At 38.8% G+C, this 17161-nt stretch overlaps 1 protein-coding gene across 1 annotated transcript in view; it reads right to left on the bottom strand.

Annotated features, from left to right (window-relative positions):
• LOC102695154 (excitatory amino acid transporter 5) overlaps positions 1-14514 on the bottom strand; it is a 53541-nt gene extending 39027 nt beyond the window's left edge. The window contains exon 1 of the mRNA XM_006634837.3: positions 14199-14514. Within this exon, the coding sequence (XP_006634900.1) occupies positions 14199-14339 (141 nt within the window). The 5' untranslated portion in view covers positions 14340-14514. The remainder of the gene's footprint in view (positions 1-14198) is intronic.
• Positions 14515-17161: the final 2647 nt, after the last annotated feature.

Below are 17161 nucleotides of genomic sequence, written 5' to 3'. Positions count from 1 at the left end.
GTAGTGCACTAAGGTTCAGAGAGTTTCTGTAACCATTTGTGGTTAAACATGGAATTGTAATTTTCTTCAGCTGCATACTTTGGAAGAACAGCTACACTGAAGACAACCATCCCATTTCTAAAAATGCTATGCTTTTCTTCATTAGCATTAAAATAAGAAAAATCAGGGCACACATAAAGACATAGGAAATTCTACACAGAAGACATTTCAGGCTGGAATCCAGCCCAGGACACAAGACTGAAGCAGTGAGAGATATACATTTTCATAGACAAGTGATTGGGATTCACTTTTTGTAACAGAATGACAAATCTTGGGGAAAGAACATAAAAATGTTTGAAAAAAGATTATGTAGGAAGTGTAATACCATGTCACCGGATCAAGTGATTAAACAGGAGGAAAGACATGAAAATATAGTAATAGAGTTATTATTGCTGAAATGTTCAAAGCTATGTTCGACCAAACTGTCATTTTAAAACATGTAATCTGGTAAATGCAAGCAACTGAAGCAAGGCTTGGTGCTTTTCTTTATATGCAAACCAATCACGTTCAGTCTTAGCAATTGCAACTATGAAAAAAAAACAAAAATGAATAATTTAAAAACATAGCTGGTCTGTTAATAAAGCTCCTGTGCTACATACAGGAAAAGGGGTTATTATAAATACATTTTAATGCATATATCAGTGGCAGTCAGCAGTTTTCCGGGGAAGGCAAATTTCTGAAGGTTTTACAGGTCATCATCAAAGAGGTCAAAGATGGAATCTCCAGAGATATGGAGCAATTTATTAAATCACTTCCAAAACAAAGCAAACTTAGACATCAGAATAAAAATGTGGCAGCCTACCAGGACCAGAGCAGTCCACGCTTGAGCGTTGCTTATGTACCTGCTGTCATATTGAGAAATATGAGACTGTTATGGTGACATCAGTACCAAAGCCATTGGAAATGTCTTCTGTGCCAAAGGGCTTGTCCATTCATACTGTATGCGCTGCTAGATGCCTGAGTGATGGTTGTCTAAGACACAAACCACAATTATTTAATCGCAAACATATTGTATAATTGCCTTGGGCCTTCATAAGACGATGATGATTAAGCATGGTCAGTTAAGACCTACATAACCTGTGAAAACCCTCATGAATATAATTTGAATAATTCAATTTACACATTTAAAAGGCTTAGCACTATGCTGTTCCACGAAGTCTTCCAGGATTTCCAGCATGTGTTAAAGTTGTAGAGCTTTGGGTCCTTGAACCTGCCCTGGGCCTGCTGTGCCAATTAGTGTTTATATTCCACAAAGCAATGGATCACCTTTTTCTAAAATACCACTTTACATTACAAATACTAGAGGAGATGCTGAGTTTAGTTCAAACAAGTTGAAACTGTTACGCCGTGCCCCCGGAGGACTCGTCATTCTACCTCGCCTTCCAGCACAATGCAGATCTTCTTGCAGGATCAGATGAATAGCTTGGAAATCGGTGGATGATCTTACAGATGGTTTGGGAAGCATTACTGTAGAGGATTTAATGTAAGAAAGGATCTTAGAAGGAACACCTTTGAGAGAAACAGACTCATGCATGTATATTACAAACCTGTATATTAAATCTTTCAGGTTTATGGTGTGATAGCTAAGTCATATACATATGATATATTGTATGTCATGTGTGTGAAATACATTAACTACTGTATGTCATGCTGATGGGCCTAGTAAGTTTAAATTAAGTCTGTAGCTGCAAATTTTGATCTTGTATACACAAAAGGCAGAATGAGTAGTTCAATTACATAGTTCTGCCACTCTCAGTATTGTGAAATGGCAAAAGCTAATTAATTTTCATCCTCAAGGTCTGAAAGATCTTGCTGCATTCAGAACAAGACATTGCCTTAATTTAATCTTGGACTTTGATAACATTAGAAACATGACATACTTGAAATTAACGCTGTCTACAGCAGATTGAAACAGTTCATTGTATTAATAAAAGGGCAATGATAATCCCAGTCTATGTTTAAATAGAAAGTGATATAATCAAATCTTATTCCCAGGATTTTATTTCTCTGTTTATTTCAGAGCCTGCTGTGTGTTAATTAAGTTTTTTTTCTGATGCATTAACCATTATTTGCAACTTCAGAAAAACAATAAAGCTTGCATACATACAAGAACAAATAGCACAAAAAAAGACTTGAGTGCTGTGAAATGAGGAGGTGAAGTATCTTCTTTGAAGATTAATTAGCTTCCCCACCACTCTTCGAGGAGTATTAAAAAAGTAAAAAAAAGTAAAAGTAAAAAGTAACAGGAGACACTTGTACTGGACCTGTTAGTTACAATACTGTATATGTCACGATTGTAGTCCCTCCCCCTTAAGGGCGCTATGGCTCGTTCACTTTTTAGTTGCTTTTGTGCACCTCCCTGTTCCTGCCTTCCTACAAAAGCCAGACGCTCACTCTGTTCCGGGCTCCCCATTGGACCCTGAGTCCGGGAGCTGGAGCGCCTTGTTCCCTTCCCCCTTTTTTCCTCCCCGACCCCTCGCCCGATCCTGCTCTTGCTTTTAACTTTGTCTTGTTCGTCTTGGATTGATAACCTGGCTCTGGACATTTGCCACACTATGGAATTCCCTTTGGACTCCCTTTTGGACTGTTTGCCCTGGACCACGCCCTAACCCCCCCCCCCCCCCCATTCGTCCACCAGACCTGTTCCTCCTCTCTTCCCTGTGTGTGTTCACAACCTTCTGGATTGTGTCGTCTGCATAGGGTCCTGAAAGACGCTTCGTAACAGTATATAACTATCAAACATTGGAGGTCTGTTAATCAGTTACATTGGAACAGTTACAATTAAGTGTTTGAGAGGAGCCCATTCTGCCCATCTAACCCATTTGGTCAAAGAAGCCTAAGAAGTTCACTGGGTTGGCTTTGGCAGTGATGTTGAGTTATTGGCAATACTATCTCAATGCTTGTCAATACTTTTTCAATGCCATCTTAAATTCTTCAATGACAAACAAGGTTAGCAAAAAAAATGGGGCCTCGTCAGTTTCTTTAATCTCAGAGTCCTCCCCCTGCACTGGGAGAAAAACTGCTAATGGTCGACCTTGCTACTGGTCTGTCTCCACTCCTTTTCTCCTGTTCAGTGTGTTATCCTCACTTAGTCATAATTCATTACCCCTAAACACTAAGATTAGGGAATAACGTAATGCACACTGTGATGTTAATTCTCTCTTTATTCTCTTGTCATTTCCTGTGTTATAAGCTTTACTACAGCTACACAGTGGTGTAGCTTAGGTGAAGAGCATTACCAACATTACCAAATCCATTACTGTTATGGTCCTATTTTTATGCCAAAAGTTAAAGACCAAAGGGGGGAAGAAGAACTGAATTAGATCATTTATAGCTCAGATCAAAGGACACCAAGAACATCCTAGAGGATCACTCTGCTCTAAGAAGACAACCTTTCAATGAAACCCAAACTGATATTGACAAAAAAAAGAAGAGGATTTAACAGAAAAGAACAACTGATATCTAGTGTTTACATTACCTATTAAGAGAACACTGTCATGGATGTAGGAAAGGCATGCCATGGAATGGCAAGAGAGTGAAAAAAGACCCTATGCGTAGCGGCTAAACAGGGGGGTTAGCCTGGGCTCATCTGGCCGGCAATATCGGGTAGAGACCTATGCCCTCAGGCCGTGGAAGTGACGACCTGGTGTTAGGTGGGTCTCAAGATGTCCGAACCCTCAATACTGAGCGAGGAGGAAAGGGTGACCCAGAAATATATAGCCCCAAACAAAGACACATCGGAAGGACAAGCAAAGCACAGGGAAATTAGGGACAGGACAGAGTAGGATCGCCCTCTAGCTGTAGAGGGTGTGACAGTACCCCCCCATCACCGGTAGCTCCTGAAGCCCAAAAAACAAATGACCTGCACAGCACTGGAGAGAGGAAAAACCTCATTTAACTGAAAGGAAAACTCTGGAAGTCCACGGCTGAGAGCTACCCCCTCTTCCGGGGTAAAAACTTTTATTGGGTAGAGGAAGGGGGGGCCGGGCGGGGCTCTGTGGAGCGAGACAAAAAAGATGTACAAAAGCACACACAACAAAAATAAACCTGGGAGACCAGGCAACAAACCACACACAACAGATAGGAACCAAGAGTTCCGAGAAACAGGGGTAAGGGGGACCAGAGAACAGGGAAACCAGGAAGTGAAAAACCAAAACACCAAGAGAAAAACACAGTAACATCAAAAAAACCCGGGAACAAAAATAGAAAAACATTGCACACTGGGCAAAAAACACGCTCAACATTCTGTCACAGATGCCGGGAGGTGACAACCCGAGGAAAGCCATGTATTCGTATACGGATGTCGAAAAGGCATACTGCTGAATGACCCGCTCACAGGCACGGATGTCGGGGGGTGGCATCCCGCAATAAGAATAGGAGAGCCAGCTCAACATTCATTCACGGATGCCGGGAGGTGACAACCTGAGAAAAGCCAGGTACCCGAATGCGGATGTCAGAAAGGCATACCGCTAATTGACCTGCTCACAGGCAAGAATGTTGGGAGGTGGCTGATGGCTCAGCATTCTGTCATGGATGTAGAAAAGGCATGCCGTGGAATGGCAGGACAGCAAAAAAAGACCCTATGCGTAGTGGTGAAACAGAGGGTTAGCCAGGGCTCAGCTGGTCAGACAATGTCAGGTAGAAACCTATGCCTTCAGGCCACAGAAGAGACGACCTGGTGCTAGGCGGGTCAAGACATCCGAACCCTCAATGTTGAGCGAGGAGGAAAGGGTGACCTGGAAATATATAGCCCCAAACAAAGACACACCGGAAGGACAAGCAAAGCATAGGGAAACTAGGGACAGGACAGAGTAGGAGCACCCTCTAGCTGTAAAGGGTGTGACAAACACAAGATATCTGGTTTAACATTTAATGCAGAAAGTTAGAAAATGTGGCATCTAGTGAGAAGCAAAGACTGAATAGTTTTATTTTTTTATAATACTGAGCAATTCTGTTTTCAACCCCTACTTTTTGTTGCAAAGTCTAGAGCATATCTAGATCTCAGAGAAAAAACACAATTCAGCTATGAGGTCCATTAAGATAATATGGATTTTTGTGAGTAATTTTGTTTTTATGCTGTGCTATTAAAACCTTCTTAGAGAATAAGAATGAACTCCTTCAACGTTCCCATAAAGATGAAAGGTTGCTAAATGCTTTGGCATCAGCTTGAATTTCTCCAGTCATTTCTGCTGTCTTAGGGCCAGTTTGAAGCAGCAGGGCAGGGAACACAAGCGAGGAGAGCTGATAATAACAGCTAAAGAGCTTTTCTATTCTGCATTATGAAGGGAAAGCTTAGTTTTCAGTTTAAGTGGAGGATCAGCAGAGCACTGGTGAGTGACGCAGAGTGAGTGAGAGGGAGAAGGTAAGGCATTAGAGTAAAAAACTCATTAAATTGTCAAGCATACAAGGTAAATTAAGTGCTGAAAAGCATGACAGTCTGCTATATACAGTATATCAAAGTTGACCTTAATTGAAAATATGTTCTAGCAATAGTTTCTTTCATGAGTAAAATCTCAATCACAGTACATCACTATATTCATGCTTTTAATATTAAGAAAATAATTAATGTTTTATTTAATGTAATCAGTCTAAGGGTTCAATAGTCAAAGAAGAGGCTAGTGGGTTGCATCAGAAAACACCAGTCATATATACAATTTCTAATTTTCATTTCCAAACCACTGCAATGCAGACTAATATAAACCTCCAAGGATCGTTAGCTCCACGCTTTCACAAACATGTCTTCAACTTTCATCGCTACTTTCTCTTTTTTACACAAATCTATGACTCACCCTTCACCTCTAAGCTGTAGCTAGCCAAAACAACCTAGAAACCCCAAACCTCAAAGAGCACAGAAAAAAAAAACATCTTTCATGTTCTGAAATCAATTCCTTTCAATTTACAGGAAATTTTGCTGTTAACAAAAAACAGCGTGCTCGTTCTGTGTCCAAAACCCACCAAGCTTTTGTTTGGTAATAATCCCAGTTTCATCTGTGGATGATTCTCATAGGTCTCACATAAAGATAATTTACTAATTTATGATGAGTCATCAGCCTTATTCCTAAAGGAGGAGAGTGTATAATCAGAGGGCTGCTGTGCAACATTTATTTAATGTTTTAGTACAAATGCAAAAGAACAAGAACCTAAATACAAAATATTGAATTGTGCATTGTAAAAATAATCTTTAAAACAAGAAGCACCTAATCTGTCAACATTCATTCATTTAATACAATTTATACATTGATTTATTCCTAGATATTACAAAACAACAAAATCACCACGTTGTCATATTAGATACCTGTCTATGCAGTATTAAATATAAGTAAATATATATTGTTAACATAGAATGCTCTTGTTATTTGAAGAGAAACTCCAGGGATTAAGGCTTCTTGACTAGGATGGTCACGCACGTTAATAGAACAGTTTAGAAACTAGGTGAAAGAGGCACAAGGATCTTGTGTGGCAGTTGCTTCTCAGAAATCATAAGACAATAAGTTGGTTCACAGTAAAGTATTCTGATCTAAATCTCACACTGCATGGTAGCCTTCAATACAGGGCAGCCTACAAGCGAAGGCTGGGAAACTAACCAGGTCAAGACTTTGTATTAAGGCTACAGTCGCCACTAATTACCCTTCTGAACCTACACAGGCTTTAGGCATATTAAGGTGGCAAGCCCTTATCTAAAGTTGCAGCATTAAGTGGTCATCCTCTGATTTTGTGCAACAGGGAAGTCCAATACATGTGCATTCATGGCAGAGGAAAAGCACTGCATACACTCTCTTTACTGAGCATAATACGTAAGCATTTTGAAATCATATGTGTACACTATTTCATATTGCACAGTCCTTAAAATGATCATTTATCAGAGTTCACAAATTGTGCATTATATCAGGCACACATGAAAGACATGAGGATATCAGCAGTTTAAAAACCATTTGATTCTCTGTCCCAGCCATTCTGCTTCTATAATCTCGATGGCAAAGAACTAAGGCAGCAGTGTGGAGGTCAGTTGCTCACTGATTAAGAGATCTGACAGCGGATCTATTACCGCTAATGGGGGAGCTACCAACCGTTCAGCAGAAACAAAGCAGCTGGTGAAGAGATGCTTCTCTAATCCAGCCGTCTGCGCGCAGACACAGGAATCAGGCTACCCATAACTGCCCCATTCCACTAACGGAGACTGACAGCAGGTGACAGAACATTCTCTGTGCCTGAAAGCATCTGATATCCCACTACTCTTCACCATTAAGCTTGCACAACAATCCATAAACAGGCCTTCAGCAAAAAAAACACTGTTTAAGTTTAGGGACCCAAATGTCTTCTGGTTTCTGCTATAGTAAAATTCTTAGCTATGTAGTTTAATCTCTAACTGTGCCAATGAATAGTAAATTCGAGCTTTTTATTGCTTTAGTCTCTAAAACAGTATGTTTTAATAGACCATAACTATTTCAATAGACCATTTTTTTAAGCAGGAAACAGAATGTTATGATTAAGCTATAGACAAACTTTTAACTCAAACATGTTGACTCAGTGACAACAAATGTCTGGTTGGCTTGTGGAGCATGAGACAGAGTTGAGTATTTTCTCTGGACAAAGTTATCCTCAATCCTATTGAACAATGGTGGAATTCGTGGAATGTGTAGTTCAAATCCACAAACCGCATCTCAACACAACACTCATTAAAATCTCAATTGAGGTGATCCTGCCAGAAGAATAAAATTGGCCTGCCAAAATTTCACAACCTCGAGGAGTACTTGCCTGCTCATAACAGCATATTGTAAGAATGGTTACATCTGAGAAACCAATTGGCATGTCTAACTAATTTGGCAATTAGTAGCTAATTTATCTAAGGATCTCATCCAGCTGTTTCTTGAAAGAAGTCAGGGTATCAACTTCCAAGCTAGGTAGATTGTTCCATATTCCTTTAACTCTTTGCATAAAGAGTTGTATCCTTTTCAAGTCATTCTTATTGCTTATAGAGACCCAACACAATATTTAATCATTCTGACCGGTTTTCTTGTTCAATGAAAGATTCAAAGAAGCAATTGTCATGGGGGACCTACAAGAACCAAACCCAGAAAAAATCAAAACTTCAAACCATGAGCCAAGAGCAAGTTTTAAAATGGTAGCTGATGTAAAGGTGGAAAGTTTCCGTAGGGACGTAGCAAGAAATTGATGGAAAACAGTTCAGAATCAAATATTGGAATGTAAAGTATGAGTGGAGAATGGTTTGAATTGTATCGTTGGATTAAATTTATTTTGGACCAATAAGTTCAGAAACCATATCTTAAGTGTTGAAAATGGCACATCTTAAATGTGATTTTTTATATTAATGAAATACCTTAAAATGTTTCCTGAATTGTATTATGTAGTTTTAGTCTAGGTATTTCTTATTTCTCTGTGAATGTAAAGTCCATGCTGAATTTTGAGTATTGTGGGTAATGCTGTTACACCTTTGAGCACAAGCTACTTAAATGGTGGGTTTTAATAAACTAACTGGCATTGAGCTCACATTGTGAATCTGTTGACATCCTTCAGCTGCTTGGCATAATGAATGGTCCACTGGTTTGTTGGGCTTTTGTTCCAACCAGCTTCTCACTTACTTTAGTCACACTTTATTTTAATTAAACCAATTATTTCCTTAATTAATCAAAATGAAAGTGGTAATGTGCTAAATTAGCTGTTTTGATAGATACCTGTCAAATCTGGGTCTCAGCATGGCCAGTGCTGAGGACTGCTGCTGCTGATTTTGTCTGATCAAGTCAGCCAGATAATATTGCTATTTTGTTGCTACATTGGTATGATTCAGGAGAAGAATATAAATACACAGCCTGTGACTGTGGCACAAAAATGTCACTCAGACTCTTCCATGACCAAGATGATTTTTTGAATCCCTGGACTGGTTATAAAAAGTTTCCTTCCTATCACTACACTATACAGTAAGTCATAAAAGGTTTGAGCTGAGAGCCAATTGCTCTTGCCTGATTCCTCAGCTAAACAACTCCAGACCAAACTGAAATCCTTAACACTAGAGAAAGTCTCTAGGGCCTCCATTAAAATGAATACTGATGCATAATCAAGCAATCACAGAAAGAGACCGATTAATTTAATCGTTGACTTGAAAAAAAACCTTTTATCACTGAATATTTAATCAGTCAGGTTCTCCATATTAAACACCAGTTTAAAACTGCCAAAACCACGACAACAACAACAACAACAACAACAAAAACAATACCTTAGGAAAAAGCACAGTAAATTAAAAACCGCCAAGACTCTGGTTTTGTAATCTTGCATGTTTTATATTACATTGGTATGTATTTAAATCTCTTGGGATGCTGTTTTTAGGATGAAAACACGTTTTAATAATGGATGTGAATAATAACTTACAAGACCTTGCAGCATTAACTTCTGCTGTTAAGCCACGTCTCAAACAGTATCTTCCGACAGCACTGCATACACATTCATTAATACTGGATTTCAATTCTGTCCTAGGCAGAGAACAAGGTCTTAGGCCTCTAGAGATATACTGTATGTCTGCAGCAAACTGAAAATATCTGAAAGAGTCTATATCAAATATTTAAGAGTATTTCTTTAATGTAAACCCAAGAAATGTGTGTTAAGGAAAACTGAGAAACAACCTCGCCAGAAGACCATCAACATTAACCGTGGAATTGAAACGTTCTATTTACCCTGAACTGCTTTCCCTCCACTGTACTTTTTAAATCCTCAGGATGTAGATTGTAGCATTGTTCATGTACATACATTAAAATAGTTAGTGCTGGAGACAGAACAGCTAAAGAAAAGAATACAAAATTATGAAAAACATTTCTTTTTCATTCCCTCCACAGTAACCTTCCGTGTTCATGACATGGCTTTTAGCATTTATCGCACTAAATAAATTAAAATAGATAATGCTGAGTTTCTGCCATCTGGTGTAAGACAAATAAATACTTCTGCTATTTTATTGCAAATAGTGCTAAGTTAAGTTTTTTAATTGGCAAACCCCGGTGTGTTGGCTCAGTTCCATTCTGGGCTTGAACTATCTGGTTTACGTTAAAGTTTCATTCTAATTCAATTGGTGAAGGGACTTCTTCTTTCTCCCCCTGACCTGCTGTGTAGGTGCTAGTGCATAATGATTCCCACACATCACCCAGGTAGGGTTGCATAAGATAATGGATTAAGTTGGTGCCCTCCTATTTGTACAGTACATTTGTGAAAAAAAAGCTGTAGATAAATGCAAGGAATTATTAATAATATTAAATATACTATTAATACTATCACAACAAATGACTCTAGTTTTACTATTTCTGATTTTAGATAGCCTACAGGCTAAATTGAACCTTGTCCTACCAACAGGAACCAAAAGTCATTTGATATAACAGACTTTCTGCGCAAGAAAAAGCTAAGATGTCCAGACTTTTGAGTATGTGTTCAAAGATAATGGGGCAGCCACTTGAGCAGAGCTTTCAAACTGCTTACATGAACAGTATTTGGAGACTAGCTGTTAGTATCTAATGCCTCAAACAGTCAGTTTGAGTACCTCATGTAGACTTAACAAAATGAGCTAATTTAGTCCCATACTGAAACAAATTAGTTAAAAATAAATGAGTAATGGTTAAAAGTGGACCATGCCAAATTATATGGGTTCAGTGTAATTGTGAAGGGAGTAAATTTACTTTTTTGTGGTGTAGTTGTGTGGGTTTCTGTAGGGATGATGTGAAATGAATATGTGTGGGTAGATGTTTGTTATGTAATGTAATCTTTATTTGTAATGTAATATGTACTCACACTGTTTTAAGTTTTGTAAGTTTCTGTGTGTATAAAACATAGCTGCTGACAAATTTCAGAGAAATTGGACAATAAAGTTTTGTCATAGGATATTTCACAAGGTTCCCTTAAAGGTGGAATTCTGTTTCCCTGTGTCTTCTGGAATCAACCCATTTTGAAGCAGCTGCTGATTTGCTGAGTACTGAGTTTGGAAATATTAATTCATGGAATAAATCCCCTAGTCAAATTGCACAGGGCAATATTTCAAGATCTTTAATCCATCTTGACATTGTAACAGAATTACTCAAGACATAACGAAAATGATGAGTCCCAAATGGCTTAAATGGATTGTGTTAGTGGTGTTTTTAATACTACTATTATTGCCTTTAAATATATATGTTTTCTGTCTCTTCTGGCTCACGTCACTGAAGAATTGTGGTTTGACCAATATTCCAAAAACTAATTTTATTATTAACCCTGTTAACCAGGATCATTTAAATAATTTAATGTAACACTTTAACACATTTCTTGAGTCTAGATTTAAATTCCAAATACTATAGGCACATGACGAGAGAATTGGACCTCACTACAGTTATGTGTGTAAAAGGGCATCTCATACAGTAGAAAAATATATTTCCTGATGTGTGTTCTGTCACAGCAGGATAGAAGTTACCTCAATGTTTCTAGTGAGCTGAATTACATCTTTGATAAAATGATGGTGTAGCAAATCTACGGGTAGACAAGCTCTTATTCACTGTTTACAGAACCAAGCCAGCAATTTGAAGATAAGTAGCAGAAAAAGCAAAGTGCAGAATAAAAGGAGACAAGAAAAAAGCAGGAATCTTTCCTGAGGTCCAGATTGTCCTAAACTTGTCAATGAGGTTAAAAGAATTACTGAGAGTTATATGCAACCTCTACATACACACATAATACAGTATATATCAGGTCCTGAGATAAGCCTCTTTATTGATCGGGAGTACTGTTTGGCTGAAACAGTTAAAATTTCAAAGGTCTGTACCCTCTAGTACAGGAGCTAGTTCTTAGAGTGATAAAGCTCTTGCAAAAACCACAGAAAACCTCTTCTCACAACCTTTTCCAAACAGGACACCCCTGGAACTGTCCTTCAATCCTGTAGTCTCATGTGCAAAGAAGCAAAGAAGCAACAGTCCAGAGCAAAATGCATTAACACATTAAGGTGTAAAGAAGATGCTGGCAGTTCTCCTGCTTGATTAAGTCTAATTGTCATTAGGTGTCCTGGGCATGTAGCTTGGAACGATTTCAATCAGGACTGAAAAGAACAGTGAGAAACATTCCTGCCATAACATTCTTACTTTCGTTATTATGAGGCGACAGCACAACAGGCAACATATAGTAGATCAAAAAGTTTGACTGGTTAAAAAAATGAAATTTTATATCAGAAAATATGTTGTCACCTGGCCTGCGGAATGGTTTACATCTGGAAGGTGACAAGGATAATCAGAGTATGTATTAGCCAGACCTACACTGTATGAGGAGGTGAACTGATATTAAGCTAAAAGAAAATCTACAGTACTTTGAAGAAGTCTACTAAAAGCAAAGGCACAAAAACACAGGAGAGTATCCTATCAAATTTGGTTGTTGGGAAAATGGTAGATACTGTGTGTCTAGAATACAGTGTAAGTAATCAGAGCATGTTGAAAAAGTGATGGAATATGTTGGGAAAACAAAGACTTAAGTTCAGACTGATGCAGGAAGGTAGAAAACAAGAGATTTAGAGTGACTTTATGGTACATTTCATTCAGGTTCTACCTTTCCTTAATACTATACACCCACTGCATAGACGAGATGAGAGCAACATTGTACATTAGTATTGTACCTCAGGTACATGACTTCTGTGGCCCTTGAGTACCTATTATATGTACTGGGGTATGTACAGTAAATGAGAGTGGAAGGAATGCAGTATTTCCATTTGATTATAACTGCTGGGATATAACTTCAATTGCCACTTAAAATGAAATAATAGGCCTTGCATTGGGAGTTTTTGGACCAGAAGAATCTGAAAATCCCATTTGCCAAGCTCTATTACATTTAAAGTACAGAAGAGACAAGAATGATCATGCCAGCCAGTATAAATGTGATGAGTATAAGTAATGTGAGAAAATTGCAGTGATGCCGCATGGTAACTATTGTGCAGGTCTGCCTATGCAAAAAAATTAAGCTACTGTGTGACTTTGCTACTATAAAAGTGGAAGAAATGCAAGATATACAGTACCAGTTTCTTTTAGCTCTCTATGGATTTTATGATTAAGTTTTTGAAGCTGCAGATAAGAATCCTGTGGTTTAAAATAACAGAACCCAGTGAAAATGTCCTATTGTACTGGGTTATGTAACTGTGGAAGTGCATCATAATAAATTGTACAACGGCCTTACAGATTTAACATAATGAGCTATACTGCTGTGAAAATGTGTTGCATTAAGGTGTCCATCCGTTGTGGAAATCTGCTGTACTGATTTGATAAACTGGTCTGCAAAGTCACCTTGATAATCTGTAAAAATGCATTTCCAATAGTTAATGGCTGTTTCATGTTTAAGGTTTCTTTAAGAAGTCAAATAGAAGAAACCCTTGAACTGCATAAGGAAAAGATGAAGCGGTTACTTGCTGGTGTAGAAAGGTAAAATTGTAATTAAAAAAAGTTTTGGAATTCTTGGAGAACACAGACAAACTTGATCTTTTCAGGATTTAATTATAGAGTTTTCCCCTTTAACATTTAGTCTAGATAGAATAGGAAACCAATTTGCTGTTAACACACAACGCTAAAAAGCTCCTTGTTAAAGTGCAATTACTTAGGGCATTTCTGTGTGATTGCATGGTAATCTATTCCACTCAAAGCAATGGCCTGCTCTTTATTTTTAGAAATAATTAAAAAATGACAAGTTTGAATTCAATTTTGTACTCTGCTTTTACTGGAAATTAAGTTTGTAACAAAATATTCCAGCAGGTGCTCATCGAGGAAGGCTTTTACAGCATTCTGCCCCTTTTTGTCATTCATTTTCATGAGCCATCTTGTACTTTTTCATTTTCTTAAAAGCTGCATTTGTGTTGAAAAAATAATACCCTGTGCTGTTTTAAATGGGTAACATGAATGGTGTGTCAATACCACAATCTCCTCTCATACCTAAGATGAGAGTACATTTTTCAATACGTTTGAGACAGATTCTCAAAATGCAATCCTATATTCCATGTATGTTGGCAGACATAATAGGTCAAGAGCAAAATAAGACAGGAAATTGAAACTAATAGGAATATGTGATTAGGAAGCGCATAAAATATGTTGAGATATGACAGAGCCTATATGAGGAAGGAAGAGAGAAGAAGGAACCCGGCTCTAAAGGGACAAAAAGGTGGGCAGACTGACCTGCTCAGAGAGGTGCCGTGTACGGAGGAAGAACCCCAGCAGACATCCGATGATGACGGAGAGGACCGACAGAATCAGCAGCCCGTTCCTTTTACACACGTCCTTCACTCGCACCCACACGGCATCCAACGCAACAGCCATTGTGACACCCCAGCCTGGGCAAAATCAATACCCCATATATAGATAGCAGAGTCCAGGTGGAATATAGACAGAGAGAGACAGAAAGAGAGAGAGGGAAAAAAGTGATGGACACGAACAAGGCAGCCCGAGATCCCCTCTTCCAAAGCACTTACGGCTTTTCAACCAAGCAGCTCTCTCTGGCTGTACAGGACTAAGGAGATCATCACACTTTCCAGGCACATTCCCCTGCCCCACCTACCCCAGGCCACCCCCAGTTCTGCAGCTCTGCCAATAGAGGGCCTGCAACAGCTGGCATTATTGTCCTCCGGGTTAATACCACCAATCCTATTAGCAAGCACTACAGCAATGGGGTCTGAAGCTGGATTAAGGAGCTCTGAACAATTGGACAGAGGATTGCTCCAAATAAACACAGGGGGGAATGGGCAGAGCAATAGAGAAGTAAATAAACATGTGTACAAAAATAAGTCAATGGAATGGACCTGGGAGCTAGCGGGGTTGAGGGCAAAGGTCTCCAGGTACTGCAACTGCGGAACAGCTTTCCCTGATCCCTCTTATACTATTAAGCGACATACACACTGGGGAGAGATATTGTACATCAGCATGGAATGCTGGGACAGTTCACATCTGCCACTCTTCCTTTGTTTATTGAGAGAGACAAGACCAAGGACAACAGGCAAGGCTTGAAAAAAGCCAACAGACACCATCAATTATGGATTGTGAAATTATAAACTAAGCTTACATCTTAATGGAGAACAAATGGAAATATATGGACACATATGTTGAAACTGTCTTCTTTTAAATGAATGCTTTGTAACAGTCGCAATTAGTAATAAAGATGAAATTGGATATGGGTATCTAGGCATACATTATGACTCAGACCACTGAAATAGAATGGATTTTTAATTCAATATGGGAAAAGCAGAGGAATAAACTACCACAAACATAATCAGAAGAAGAATGATATTTCTACATTTCTATAACCACACCAACAGGAATATAAATGATCTCCATAAATTGACATCCATATGGGTCTTTTCAGCTCTTTTTGGTGCTTTTGTCATCTCAGTAGACAAGATGGGCTTCAGAAACGTTTCCACATAGACTCCCATTACAGCTGTGCTGGCTAGAGTGAAATGGGTCCAAGGGCCTAAATTCTAACTTCACTTCAGGAAGGGTTTGCTGTGCACTTTCTCATACCCACCTGCTGTTTGTCTGCATGAGTATCTTCTTTCTCCACATAACAGTTGATTTTCAAAGCCTTTCTCTGCAGAACACTCACCTCTCCGACCCCCCCCCCAATCATCAGGAAGTAATTGGAAACGTTCAAAGGTTCACATCCTGCAAGATGTGATATAGATCATAAAAAAATGAAACAAAGGCTTTTTCTCCCTTTACAAATGTGATTTGGTAATTCTGCCTAGCACTTATTTTGGAGAGAGAGAGAAAGCAGAGCACACTTCACAGCTGGAACAAAAAGGCTAGGAAAATTATCCTGCAAACAATACTTCCAATTAGCACTACTCCAAGAACAGATCCATTAGATACAATTTTATGTTTTTTTATCCCTTCAGCATTTGAGACACAAAGACGTTAAACCTCTTGAAAAATTATGGAGGGTATTCTTAACATTTTAATAAAGATAATTTCTTACACTTACAGTACATAGCGATTTTCTGGACATTCCACTCAAAGATCTTTACAGGTAATGAGGACCGCTCCACCACCACCAGTGTGTAGCCCCACTGGATGATGCGAGAGCAGCCATAGTGCACCAGACATCAGCTATCAGTGGTGAGGAGAACAGAGTGATGAAGCCAGTTCATAGATGGGGATTATTAGGAGACTACTCTTTTCGAGGAGGTTTTATGTCTCATCTGAAGGACAGCGCCTTTTTTTACAGTATAGTGTCCCGTCACTATACTGGGGCATTAGGACCCACATGGACTGCAGGGTGAGCACCCCCTGCTGCCCCCACTAACACCTCTTCCAGCAGCAACTTTGGTTTTTCCCAGGAGGTCTCCCATCCAGGTACTGGCCAGGCTCACACCTGCTGAACTTCAGTGGGTTGCCAGTTATGAGTTTCAGGGTGATATGACTGCCAGCCATGAAGGGAAGAAAAGGGAGGGAAGAAAAAAGTGTTCACAATAATGGTCAGACTGAATAAGAATCCTTTCACTTGAACCTTTGCCCAAATGTCTAAATGAATAACCAAATAACTAACTGAATAGTTAAATCAGACATACATCAGATACGTAACTTCATTATTTTGTCTGCATGACCTATCAACTCTAACAGACCTTAGAGAGTGAAACCTGGATGTATAGATCACAATTAATGTGATTATAGCTCATTGATCATTTGTAAGTATTAGCTTGACACATCTGTGTGCATTTAAACACATTTGAATATTTCAACCCTAACTTCCACCTAAAGGTTCAGGAGTAATCCTGTACATTTGTGATTTTACATATTATCCAAAAATTATTATGTATGGACATGATCTGGAATGAAGCAACAATGCTGACAAAAGTGCTAAATCACCATGCCAACATCTTTTTACTCTCAGGATAAAGAAAACAGTCCAAAAAATTACTCAAAAGGCTTAACCCAGACATTAGCCCAGTCAGGGGCAGGCGTAGCATGAACAGCCTCCTGGTTTAATCTTCTTGTCAGACAGCATTCACTGCTTGCTCACTCTTATGTAGTGTATCCTCTGTTCGATGTGCACAGAATTAATTCTCTTTTATTCACCCCTCTTTCAATTCTTATCCCTCTCTCTTCTGTATTAACAGAAGGCCTTTGTTCATTTATCCTTAATTTCT

The sequence above is a fragment of the Lepisosteus oculatus genome, chromosome 9, assembly GCF_040954835.1.
Source record: "Lepisosteus oculatus isolate fLepOcu1 chromosome 9, fLepOcu1.hap2, whole genome shotgun sequence".
NCBI classification, from domain to species: domain Eukaryota; kingdom Metazoa; phylum Chordata; class Actinopteri; order Semionotiformes; family Lepisosteidae; genus Lepisosteus; species Lepisosteus oculatus.
This window is presented reverse-complemented; position numbering and strand designations above follow the sequence as displayed.